At 42.4% G+C, this 13,872-nt stretch overlaps 1 protein-coding gene across 8 annotated transcripts in view; it reads left to right on the top strand.

Moving 5' to 3' along the window:
• The window catches only part of sgcd (sarcoglycan, delta (dystrophin-associated glycoprotein)), a 247,945-nt gene that overhangs the window by 150,958 nt on the left and 83,115 nt on the right, over positions 1 to 13,872 (top strand). For all 8 annotated transcript variants that reach the window (XM_086226538.1, XM_086226535.1, XM_086226540.1 and 5 more), the window contains one exon: positions 861 to 1,046. In XM_086226538.1, coding sequence (XP_086082664.1) covers positions 861 to 1,046 — 186 coding nt within the window. The remainder of the gene's footprint in view (positions 1 to 860; positions 1,047 to 13,872) is intronic.

Genomic DNA, 13,872 nt, shown 5'->3' with positions numbered 1-13,872 from the left:
TGAAATTGTCCAGATGTACAAGTGCGTGGAAATTTCACAGATTTAGTTGCAGTACAGTTGCTGATGATCGTCTTCTCAAACCTCTTTGGAGTCAAACACAATGTCATATTTTCTTGGAAGGGCCTTATGTTTTACAGTGTATCTCTTTGTCAAAAAGACAAGTAGAAAAAGCATAAAAGTCTAAAGGTTTTGGCAAAACATCAATATTTCTTGTACAAATAGAAGATTGTTTTTCATTCCAGTACCCATCCTATCCACTCCTCACAAGACAAACGACCACAAAGAGTGATAAATGCAAGCAGCCAAAATGTCCTTTAATAACATTTAAGTGACAGTTATGGCTTCCAGTCCCACGTAAAAAAATATGTGGTGTAATCAGATGATGTATAGTGAGAAAGTACTAGAATGGCGGGTGGTGGGGAAGGTAGATGCTGACTTTGCAGCAGGACACAGCTGTTCCATTCCTGTTTCCAGCTGGGATCCCTCACAGTGGATAGCCAAGTGCTACTCAGTCGCATGTAGTGGGAAACATCTCCCATTAAAAGTCAGGAGTAAAGATAGCACCTGTCAAATCATGTCACAACAATGGAGACTATCCTGTTTTTATCTCGTGTGTCTTTTGTGCCTTTGTGCTGCCTTTTTTTTCCCCCCCTCCACATTTCCATTGTTATATTTCTAAATGTGTGTGTGAATGAATTTGTGTGTGTATATGTTTGCAAATCTAATGTGTTAAAAGTATTTGAACGTGTTAAAGGCAGCATGTGACGAGCAGTAAACTCGTGCCGGTTTGTGACTTCGGTGAGAATGTTTGCCGTGAGCCCTGCTAACGTCTCTCCTCTTGTCTGCCTGTGTCCTTCCAGATGACCCAAGAACAGTGCACACATAGGAACAATGTCCAGAGTTCAGAGAAACCACAAGTTTACAAAGTGGGAATATACGGCTGGAGGAAACGCTGCCTTTACTTCTTTGTCTTGCTGCTGATGATCCTGATCCTGATCAACTTGGCGTTAACTATCTGGATCCTCAAAGTCATGAACTTCACCATTGTAAGTCCGCTTTTACTCCTCCTCACTCACTAACGCAGACATTTCTCTCTAATCCTGTTATGTTGTAATTACCTTTTACGCCCCTGGAAATGAAGCTAAAACAGAAGGTTTAGCTTAAAAGCCATGAAGTACGATGAGACACAAAGCTGTTAGCGTTGAGTGGTTGAAGTACCTCACTCAGATTATCTCCACTAAATCACCCTAGAGTCTGAAAGGTTCCCATCTGTCTTTGGTGCTCCTAAATTACGCTGCCATTCTTTTAATAATTTATACAGTATGACACGACATGACATGCACATGCATCTTACTGTTCGGCAGCTGCTGCTGTTGAGATTTGTGTGTTTGCATCAGGTTTTTTTAGTGGCTGCAAGCGGGGACGTCACACACATTATTTCACATTAGTCCTGGGCGTGAGCGAGCTGTGGACGTGCGTTAACAGTGACTAACCTTCTTCTTTGCCAAGTAAAGTTAAATTGTGTGAGACACTTCTGCATCTCATTACAATAACACATGTACTGTTCTAACCAGGCTGTACTTTGTGGTTGAGTCGTGTGCGTCAGTGCAGCCGTGCTCCTCTTGCATGTCGTGTATGCAGGAGATCCTGTTGCTTCTCCATTCAAATTATCATAGCTCCCTAAAGCTTACAGAGTTCCAAATCTATTGAGAACACGAGATACTTTTGGAAATGAAAAAAGTTTCTACAATACATCACTTCTATCTTTTAATAGCGCCGGCATTTTAAAATGTCTACAATTGTCTTTCACTACATACCCAATATATATATATATATATATATATTTTTTTTTAAATTCCAAACCATTCAGATCAGTTAAATGATAAATGATTCAGAGGCAAAATCCTGCTCAAGGCACAAAGGGGTCGTTATTAGCCTCTAACCCATGGGTGTGTTGTGGATGTAACATGAGTTCAGTGAACTTGGGGCCGAGGGTCACTTGTAAAATCCCCAAGGCCAGTAGGAATGTGGGTGGGGAAAGTGGAGAAGCAGCACCTGTCCCACCCTCATTTTCCCCACTGAAGTGCTCTTGAGCAAAAACCAATCCAAATCAGGTGGCAGATCCGGCAAGATTAAGAAATGAACGATTTCCTCTTGAGGAGACAAACTTCTTTCTTACTTGTACGTCTAAAAATATGTCAAAAATATCAATGTGTGCCTGATTCATGTGACACATGATAAGGTTACGACCACTGAACGCAGCTTCTCTAATCATAAATGTTAAAGGAACAACTACAAATTCAGAGTCCTGATGGGGAGATGCTCATGTGCTATTTGACACGGCATGACACAGGATGCTGACGAGGCAGTTTAAAGGAGTATAGATGTACAGCAGAAGTACATGAAGTACTACTTTTATGCTTGATGATGATGATGTATTTGTGGTTAAATACTAAAAGTCTGTTGTTCGGCTGCCGTATGAGTCTTACTCTCCTGCCCTCCTCTGGATTTCATGTTACTGTTTCGTACAGTCCATGTCAGCGGTGCCCTGTCTGCTCCACACTCTCTGGTTAGTCAGCCACAGCACCTGTGATGATTCAGATACAGAGGTGTAGACCAGACACACACACACACACACACACACACACACACACACACACACACACACACACACACACACACACACACACATACATACATACATAGTACATACAAACACACACAACCATTGCTGTGAATAATACATGAGGTCTGCTACACAGTGGAGCTTTAATATGAGATCTACATAAACCGGCAAGCAGTTTCTCAGATGCTGAGCCGCGTGTTCTGGCACAGTGCGGTACTCCGAGTGTTATGACATTTTAATATGTCTGCCTGCAGATTATAAAATGGGAAAAACGTTTAAAATGTATCACAGAGGGCAAAAATCCAATTTGATTCGAACCAAGAGGTAGTCTGCTATCTCTATAGGTGACTGTATTGACGGGCTGATATTTTCTGTCATGCATCTCTTTGCCTCTGCCGCGTGGGTTTCCTTTTAGTTTGAAACTGGCAAGGCTGCAGCAGTCTGTCTGGGCAAATGATCAAGCAATGTGGAGAGAGAAAGATATGACAATGTGCAAAGAATAACTTTAAAAATTCCATTTATGTACAGTTTTCCTGAAGAATCTTATATAAGAACAGAATGCAGCACAAATATGCACATTACTAGCATTTGGAAAAATCCCTGCAATCATTCTCTAGTGGTCAGCATCTCGGTTCTCTAATCAGTAGCGGTACATGGTAGAACCACACGTCAGGTGTTGCTTGGCGGGTTGACTAACACGGGCTGTGAACAGGGGAAGGGCGTGGATTGACTCTCCTTTAACAGGTTGTGTCCTGCACACCTATTATCTAAAATTTTTGACCCAAAAGTATTCCTCAAACTTTTCTTCACTCCAGTTCAGTGCCTCCGTGCCTGGATCCGGCATGCACAGACCGGGAGTTATAGCATCTCTGTGCATCTTTTTGTTGTTGTTTTTTTATTTCCGCTATTGATGCTACTAAAGATGACAGCTGGTTTGCAGTAACTGCTGCTGTAACTCTGCTCCAGAATTGCTTGCGTTTGGAATCCATGCTTGGTGATTCACAAAGATATAGGTCACATCATACAAAGTTACTGTCCATTTCTCTTTGAATGTACTTTAGTCACTTCAGCAGTTTTTGTGCACGTGGAGCCAGTGGTTTTCTTTTCATATCTGGACCATATCAGATTTAGAGGCAGTCGCTCGTTCACGTCTGTCTTACTTGCTGGGTAAATTCTCTGTGGAAGCTGACAATGATCGAGCCTGCTGTCACTTCCCTCTGTTGTGATTGTATTCTGTTATCTTTGGTCGATGCTGGACAGATTTTATCACACGCATCGTAATGAAACTTTTAGTTTTAATAATAATCAAAATATGAAACCGAGTTTAATTCATACTTATAGATTTATCCCCAATTTGTAGCAGTGACTGTGAAGAAGAGGGAAGTTGAGGGCGGGGTTTAGATTGGCGTTACGGTGTGATACAATATTCTATTTCCAGAGGTGAATGTGAATAATAAATATATATACAAGTAATGGACATCGGGAAAAGTCGTGTTTATATGTGGATGGATATACAGCAACATGAATTATGTGTTTTAGAATGTCCATGCAAATGACTAAAAACACCATTTTAATTCAGTGAAACTTACCATCAAATAATTGACATAACAACCCTCGGCTGTTGTGAATGCGAGCTGGGCCAGTATTCATGAACGTTGCCTTCATGGCCCGTGCTACACCCCTTCACAAAGACCTTTGATACCAGCCTGCTAGTTGCTGTGTAACCCTAATTAAAGACAGATGGAGGAAAACATGACCTCCTTTGAAACAGTAAAGAGTCAATACATTACAAATACAAAGGCCAAAGCTGGAAATTGGTAGGACCAAGTCTCCACTCAAGGGTTACCCACGCAGGGTAAACCCCAAACACATGGAGTTATTATATTTGGTATAATTTCAGCAGTGTGTCAGATGGTCAGAGGCTGTTGCAAAGATGTGTTTACATTTATTGCCACGAGGCATTTTATCCATCAATAAGGTGCTAAACTCTCCACTGTGCCGTGATGCAAATGCATCGGATAGGTTGGTGATCCACAAATAGCTCTCAGCAGGTCAACAGGTTATCAGTGGATGTACACTACTTGTGAGTCATGTGCAGCACACACAAGAACCTGGACAAAGGCGAAATCACCGTATGTGTATGTATGAATGCAAACTACATTTTCAAACTCTGAGCCGCTCTTAAGTACAAATAGGTACATGTTAGTTTGGTATGATTCATCCTGTGACTCGCAACTGCACACATGCTCATGAACACCAATCCGTTATCTCTTTTGCACACGCGTTTGCAACTATGAACATGCATTTCATAACGTGGCAAAATGGATGTGGGCCAAATCACAACCACACGTGTTTTGCTATACCTTTTGAAATCCCACCCTTGGGACAGATTTGGCTCATTATTCACTCCAGAATGTAGGGCACATCTTCACCAGAGGACATTTCCATCATGGGTGGTTTGGGCCATGTCACACTAAATGTCCGGGCCTCTTTAAACTCACCTGCTTGCACACATGTATGTGAATTTCTGACCCCAATGCACAGACACACAGCTGGATTGGGGCCTAATTATATTTGTGCACAAGTGAGGGGAGGCAGATGGTTTGTGCATGCAAGAGTAATTATGTAACTCCATTTGAGGCAGTAATAGGGATTTTCTCATTCGTAATTATCAAACCTGCTTGCTCTCACTTTTGGCTGAATCCCCGAGTGGAAACTCATCCTGAAAGAGGGAAATAATCTCTTCAATTAGACCTGAAAGTAAGAGGTCATACTTATAGACGGATCCATCTACTTTGAAAATAAAAGCTGTGACAATACACATAACTGGGTGGGTAAGGCTTTATTCTTTCCATAGCCCACGCATGTGCGAAGCTCTCACTGTTTCATTCATAAAGGACACGTTAAAGTTAAAACTTAACAACTTCCTCCTCTGCCTGTAGCTAGAAACCCCATTGTAGAGAGAGATAGTGATTGACACCATGAACGTATAAATGCATATTCAGCAAAAAGCTGATCACACACATCACTCATCTGATTGCAGTCCCATTATCCAGAATCTATTCTAGGAGCAGGTATGAATGGGGTTTCTAAGAGCAGAGGGCATCACGTGTTTCCATACGGGTCTAAAAGTCCTTATGAGGATTTTGCTTTACTAAGAACTGCCACTATTACCCTGGTCAAACACAGCATAGCAGCAAAGTCTTGGACAGCCAGCCTTGCTAGTGTGGTTTGACAGATTTTTCTTTTATGAAAATAGACAAATACTGTGATAAATATGAGAAAAGCTTGAGAAGTCCTTCATCACTGTCCTCTTTGTAAAAGGCCACAAACAGCGATGGGAACAATGTGAAGTGGTAATACCTTTTGTGTGTGACTCGCTGCTTCAAACTTGGAGTCTACTTTATGTGTGTGTGTGTGTGTGTGTAATACATGTCTGCTATTTGTCATGCAGCAAGTGTCAGGCCTCTGTCTCCAGAGATCTAAAGCTCATACAGCTGCATTTCCACTTACAAAGCATGTTAAATAGGCTTGTTGTAGTAGCAGAGAAAGCTAAGGGCTTTCAGATTGAGACGGATTGCTCCTCATGTAGCTACATCATGGTCCGGCATCAGAGTGGGAAGACGGGGGTGGGGGCAATGTACCTGCTAGCCCGCCTGGGTCCTTCCACTCCAGTGATCATCCAACTGAGGGAAAATCTGTCTTTTTGTGAGAATACCTGTGATTTAGAGGTGGAACCATAGATTGAATCAGCATCTGTTTTCATGAGTGAAAATGTGTTGATGATGCTGCTGCTGCTGGGCCTGAGTGGAGGGACTTGTGGATCCATAAATGCATGAAGTGGTTTCAGGGGTGTGATAGTGAACAATCAATGGCTTTTTCCCTTCTCCCACTCTTATAGACTGTCCGTGGACTTCTGTCCTTTGAGCTGTTGGTGAGATCTCACCTTAACATCATGCCGTCCTCCAATCCAGCTCTTCTGTTTATGTTTGTATTGCCAGCGGGGAGGGATAGCATTGGACAATGTTGGTGCCTTCAAGATTCTAACTGTAAATTACAATTTCAAAACAAAACAAAACAAAAAAAACAACCCTTGTACAACTTTTCAGGGTTTGAGATTTTTACATGAAGGAAAAATGTTGATTCGTGTTGCCTTGGATCAGCTCTCCCCTCAGGGTGACTGAGAATCTTCAAGGATTGTATTGTGAGGTATTCATCAACAATATTAACAGTGTATGTTCTATGCTAATAGGGGGTTTACTCACAGAAGTTAACTGCACTGACAATTTCTATTTCTTCACTTCAGAAGGACACACACAAACTTGCTTTACTGCTTTAGCTCCCGCTACCAAGGAGACATTCATAAAAGAGAAGAATAAAACATTCAAACATTTTCCATTCCCTGTATCTGATATCCCCACTGGAGCAAGTGAAGTGAGGTGAGCTGTTGTGACTGTGTGATACGGATCACTGCCCCTGGGAGACGGAGACGGAGACCACTAGAGGAGCTTTACACTCTGGACTGTTAAACCCAGGAGGGGCGTAAGCAGGACAGGGACTGGCTTGGCCCCTCCAGGCCCTCGAGGGAGATCCTGACCTTCCCAGCTTCAGATATACCACCAGCACTCACTAACTCCCCAGAAGCTTGCTGCTGGATGTTGTTTATTCTGGTTTGCTTGTTTGGTGAATACAGATTTAAGCAGTTATGAGGTCATGGTGATGTCACTGAATTTGAAATGAAATGAATATGTGATTACAAAGTTATTTTCAGTGGGTCTTGACTTGGGAATTCATGAGTTGTTCATCTAAATTTCAATAAAGGCACATTTTCTCTCTTACCTCTCTGGTGTTCAGACATATGGGTGGATTATTCAGATTTCTTTGTCGGTGCAAATTTAGTCCATCCCACAGACAGTAGAGCCTTGATTGGCCCTGTTGCCACCAGAGCGTGGAGACTGCTGTTTTGACGGAAACGGCAGCAGGAAATGGCTGTTCCTTGACCTCGCCCCCCTGCCTGACAACATTTAAACCCAAACTCTGACCTTTCAGCGAACCGAGCAGAGTGCTTTTGAACTTTCTAGACTCGTATTTGTACTAAGAAAGGTGCTTATATTTACTTCGCATCAGAGAGACAGACAGAAGACTGATGTGGTCTTTTGGGTTTGGGGGACCATTGGATTGGTATTAAAAAAAAAACTGAACCGTTTTGTTTTGGGTTTTTTTGAAAAAAAAATTGAGAGGGAATGAGACAGCTTTGCTGAATGAGGTGAGGCTGACTTGGTCCAAATGCTCAGAATGATCTCAGGCAGGATGACCCCAAGCACAGTTTACTCCTAGAGGGCAAAACCTGCTCAGAATATGACTTGAGTTGTTACATGAATGAGAGGAAACGATGATGCAGTCAGGGATTAAAACATTCTTATTATATGAGCCGTGACCTCACAGCTGCTGAGATCTTCTGTTGTCTGAGAGAGAGGTGTGCTACCCAAATTTAAACAGAAATGGACAACTTTGTTACACACACACACACACACACACACACACACACACACACACACACACACAGGCTGAGTGCTGAGCTAAATGCAGCCTGTCAGAGAAAGAGCTGTGGGTTCTTGTTGTGCTGGTTTATGGGACTGAGTGATTCGGGCCGGTGCAGCTCTGTGGTCACTGCAGAGTCTCTAGTCAGCCTTAAAATTGTGTCATTTTCTATTAACTCCAGAGTGAGACTGCTTAAGGTGTCCTAGAGGCAGCATTTTTACATTCATTTTTTTTTCCTTTTTAGTTTATTTGTGAGAGACGAGTAGATAAAAACATTGACAGATGCAGAAATGATTTCCATGTACTGCACAGTTGCATCCAGCCAAAGCTAATAGTTCGCTGAATCCTCCGTTTAAAACTACTGTCGTCTCGCCCTAAAAAAAACACAAACACGTTAGCACCTGCTAAGAATGCGCAGCAACGTTGCCATATGCACCTAGAGCCATGGCAGCATACATACAAACAGACCACCATGGCTGAAAACACTGTCTGCCTGCCACAGTAGCACAGAAGGGGGTCAAGTTGGAAGTTGGGGTTTCTTATAAAGCTTGGGAGAGTGAGAATTAGTATGTGGTTCTAAGTAACTGTGGCAGATAGACCCTGTCTGGTATCTATAGCCTGCACGCTTTAGTTAGTTTATCACTGCACCCATTCAAGCTACTACGACTACTACTACTATTACTGCTATTATCTGACTGCTGTGGCATTGGAGTCCTCTGTTTTATTCCTTTTTTTGATGAGAGAGACGTGGCTGTCTTTCAAGCTGGTGGTCATCTGGAGAGGGGTTAGGTCACATCATTCTGACCCATGATTCCTGGGAGGAATTATAAGACCTCTCTACTTTAGCAGCAGCGTTTCAGTCATCATGCATTTGAAGACTCTCCACAGATAAACATCCCTTTCTGTCGTGAATTGCCGGTGATAGTGACCAGAGAAAGAGCAGTAATTTTCCATCTGATTGCAGCTTCCCACGAGCAACGCTGATAAGCCTCTCCTCATCTTTCATTCATCGAAGAGAAGCCAAACAAAGAGATGAAAGGTTGGAAGAAGAGATGGTGTCTGCTTAAAGACGGAACTGTTTCCTCATCCATGCAATTTTTCTTTCTAGTCTACATTATTACAATTAATTACTAACTTGTGATACAACCAAGTACTTAATTGGCTTAATCTGTGTCAGGCATGGACCTTGTTGCTCCCAAATCTGGGTTAAATAGGGAAGATAATTATCATGCTTAGGCTGTCCAATTTCGTTTTATTTGCTATTCTTGAATTTATCTTGTCACAGAACACCAGAGTAACCTTTTGTTTGCTTTAAAATCTAGTTGATGGAGTAGATTTTAAAAGTGAGTTTAAGAAGAAAAAAAAAAAAAAGGCACACATTTCTACAAGCAAGGCTTTTATTTTTTCAGCTTTGGCGAACAGTCCTATTGGTAATAAAAGCACTTTCTAGATGAAAGGCCCAGTGTTGGATGTAGTTGGAGATGCAGCTCCTCACCTCACTCCTGCCTTAGTAGCTTACAGGACTATTTATGTAGGACCCTGCATTTAGCTTCTCCAACTCCTCACAGCACTAAATCATTAGCATTATTCATTGTCATGTGACCGAAGTCCCAGACCATCACAAAGACGGTGCTGGAGTGTAGAGTCTCACGGTAACAAATGGGATAGTGAAACATTTGATAAGTAATAATTTATGTTAAGAAAATAAATAATAATCAACCAAGGTCAAGATACCAACAAAGTTCTTTTTTGTTTTTTCCTGATACAAGTCTTCCTCAATCTTCCCTGCTGAATTAGTCCCAAGCCTCATACAAACAGCCCATTCTTGTCAGGATGCAGAATTGGCTGCTGGCTGCATTAAATCCCATGCTGCTGATGGGATTGGAGTTACTGGCCCTCATTGGGGACAATTAAACCTCAGTACCTCCTCCAGCCTTCACTGAAAGGTCAAGAGAAAGAGATAGAGGAAGGAGAAACAGAGGGAAAAAAGTAGCCCTGATGCTCTGCACCCTGTTTGCGTAGTTCATGTGCAATTCATTTTAGCAGAATGAAAGCAATAATGAGAATGGGACAATAGGCATGCAGCGCATTTTGCAAGTGTGAAATGGAGTTACAGCTGAAGACACTAATTACATTTGAGGGAAAGTCTGCTAACTTCATTAATTCAGAGCTCAGGGGATAACTAATAAAACCCAACTTTTAAGATTTTATTGTCCCCAATGGGAAAACTGGCTCGCTGGAATGTGTCCAACAAAATGCATAATTACAAAACATGAGGTGATAAAAACCAAGAAACATATGGATTTGTCAAAGAGTGGCCTGGCAACCTGCTGGCTGATGGATACTGGGATGTTAGTGCAAAAATAAAAAAGTCAGATCCTGTTGTTTAATGCACAACGACGAACAATCAGGGCTTTTAATGGACGCATTTGAATGAGTTTTTACAGTCGACCGTGGTGCATCACGGTAATTAGACTGATGAGGGACTCGATCATAACTGCCTTCAAAAAGTTCCTGAAATGTTCCTGAAAGTGAATATAAGGTTGCAAAAAGGCATCAAATCCAAAACATAATCACAATAATGAAGGGACGGAAGAGACCTTCTCCAAATTAGAAAAGCAGCAAAGCAATTTAGGGCCAACCCTATTACTGCTGGGCGTGTTAATCACACTCCTCAAAAAGGAGAATTTGTCTCGATGCTCATATTTACCTGAGCAGACGAGTCACATCTCCCGAAATAATCAATGTCTCGAATTAATTTCACTTTTCCATATGGCTTTTACATGTTTTTGCAAAAGAGTGCTCAGCAAGGTTTTGAGGTTTTATTGGCGTTGCCCACCCCGTGGTGATTGTGTGAATGCATGATGTTATCACTTATCTTTTTCTTGTAAGGGCAGCCTTTTTTCCTACCAATGCTGACTCAGCATTTCTGGCCACTGGGACACCAGCAGACATCTGCCTGATCAAAGATTTCACTGTTGCTTGAAACGTAGGGACACGGCACATTAGCATGAATAATGTGAAGCCGACTGAGCCATGTTTAGGAAATGGCACATCATAAAATATCAAGTTCTGCTAGTAAATACGCAACGACGTTTATTTCACTTCTTTGTAAAGCATTCCTTTCGCTCCACATGCTTCATTTAGTGACCTCTGAAATATTTTGTATTCCTTTTGATCTAATAGCTTCAGGATTTTGATCAAATGACAGCCGATCCTCTCTCATTTTGGCGAGAGCCATGAGACTGAACCCTTTTGATTCTCACTGAGGATGTTTGAAATGGAAATGACCTGTGGTCTATTTGTGTATTAAAAGATGGCCACAGTTCAGAGGGTATTTTTAAGTGTTGCATACGCCACTAGTAAGCCGGCCTGAAACTCCATCCATCCATTTTCTACCACTTATCCTGTTAAGGGTTGGGGGGGGGGGAGCCTATCCCAGCAGCATACGGACGAGAGGCGGGGTTCACCCTGGACGGGTCACAAGCAGGGCCAACACATATAGACAGACAACCATTGGCTCTCACAGCCACGCCTACGGTCAATTTAGAGTCTGGATTAACCTGGTCCCCTCTTGATGTCTTTGGACTGTGGGAGGAAGCTGGAGTACAGGAGAGAACCCACGCAGGCACAGGGAGAACGTGCAGACTCACCGAGAAAGACCCCGTGCCCGGGCCGGGACTCGAACCCGGAACCTTCTTGCTGTAAGGCGACAGTGCTAACCACTGCACCACTGTGCCGCCCGGCCTGAAACTCGTGACTCATAAAAACTTACTCTACTTGCAGAGGTAAAGTCATATTTATTATCCTCAAAAATACGACTACTGTGAAAATGTTCTGTCTGGGTGAGGCTATTGACAAGTCAAGGCCTGTCTCAATTGGAAGCCAGTAGCAACTCTTTATTTTTCATTTTTACTTGCACTGGAAAACCACTCACACTCAGGACCTGAAATTGAATTTGTGAAATGGGTCTACAAAACTTAGCAGCAAGACATCTCTGAGATCACAAGTCAATGACGGAAGGGCTAAGATAGAAAGCTGATCTCGAGCCTGAGGTTATATTGAGAAACAGACAATCAAAACATAGCGTTAACCATCTTGGTCAAGCTGCCTCCCGTCCTCCAAGTACAGGTACCTGGGCTACCTGACTAATTGAATTTTTAAAGTAGTTCTTTTCGTTGTAAGTTGTAACTTTTGTACCTTCTTCAGATTGATTTCTTCAGTGCTGCTCACCAGTGTTTTTTGGATCCAACCAATCAGTTGGCGAGAAAGAAATGCACTGCTGGGTGTCATCAACAGAAATCAATGTCGTCTTGTGTCCTGATGAGGTGACCTGGATGGACAATCATGTGCTGTAGAGGACTGAGAGTCCAAAGGCACTGTCTGATTTTACTGATAGGAGCATTCTCAAACTGCAGATAGGGAATTGTCAGTGAAATCACCTGCTGATGTGAGGAGTTGCTGTGAAAACCTACTGGCAATTGAGCCTCTGAGGCACATGATAACTCACACCTGCCCAGCTAAACCTGAACACATGAGGAGAGGAATTCAGCCTTGTGGGAGGCTTCACGGTGATCTTCTCTGGAAGTGGAATGATCTATGGGCATCAAGCTTTTTTCACAGCTCCTTCTCGTATCATCCAACTAACAAAATGTTTCCACCCACTTATGGCAACAAGACCCGTGAGATTTTGCCTAAACCTCTGAGCAACGTGTTGAAGTCCAGAGGTTAAAGGCTCTCGAGGCTGCAACTTAGACCAGTCCATCCAGATTGATGTTTCGTCACTTGAATGCAGCAGCTTTCTCAAGTATTTTCAAAGAGTGGGATTCTTGACTTGGTTTGGCAGATTACATTTGTTTGAGTGGGAGTCTGAATTGCTCTACCTCTTGTTCAGAGTTGAGCAGCAGTTTAGAAACAAGGGTTGAATTGGTTTAAGACAAGTTTTGAGTTCCAAAAGGCGTCAAACTTTGTGAACTCAGCCTCAGTAATGATCTGTGCATCGCATCAAACTTGGTGTCATAAGAGGCAAGAGGAGGATTTCGCCCACTCAGTTGTATTTTGTGCCCCCTCAATAAAAAATATTGGCTAAGTTACAAGTGTCGGAGACGAGAGTAATGAAATACCTTCTTTGAAGTTTTCACCCATAAAATATTTGAAGCTTGTTATCTGATTCAGTCGCTTCACAAACATGGTGCTGAAACATGTTATTTCAGATGTCAGAGACAGATGAGTTGAAGTTATTTGCATCAGGCTGCGTGGGGCTGTCCCTGATCCTGATGGAGGGGAGCAGAGATTTATTTCACTGCCATGGGAAAAAAAACCCCAAGATGCATCTTCCGGTGAAAGAATGCAGGAAATTCATTTTTTGTACGGCTAAAACAACTTATCATTTCAACATGTATCGACCCTACTGGGTCGAGGTTGTTTCTACGGTTGTCCGTGCTACTTAAGAATAAATAAGCAAGACATCCTGGATCATATTTTGTACTGCTGGCCATTACAGCAACTTAGTAGGATTCTCCTTCACAGGCTAACAGGTGGATAATGCCTTTGTTGTACTCAGGTGTTTATGAAGTGATGCAAATGTTTCGTCATTCACAAAACACACACACAAATTCAAATGCTCCACTAATGAGGCATCAGGTGGCTAATGTGAAAGATGAAATGACTTTGACTTGAAAGTCATTCATTTGAGCCTGATAGAC

The sequence above is a fragment of the Aulostomus chinensis genome, chromosome 15 (assembly GCF_037954235.1).
Source record: "Aulostomus chinensis isolate RoL2024-O1b breed Wild chromosome 15, RoL_Achi_v1.0, whole genome shotgun sequence".
NCBI lineage: Eukaryota > Metazoa > Chordata > Actinopteri > Syngnathiformes > Aulostomidae > Aulostomus > Aulostomus chinensis.
The sequence above is the reverse complement of the archived record's forward strand: the minus strand, read 5'-3'. Positions and strand labels throughout refer to the sequence as shown.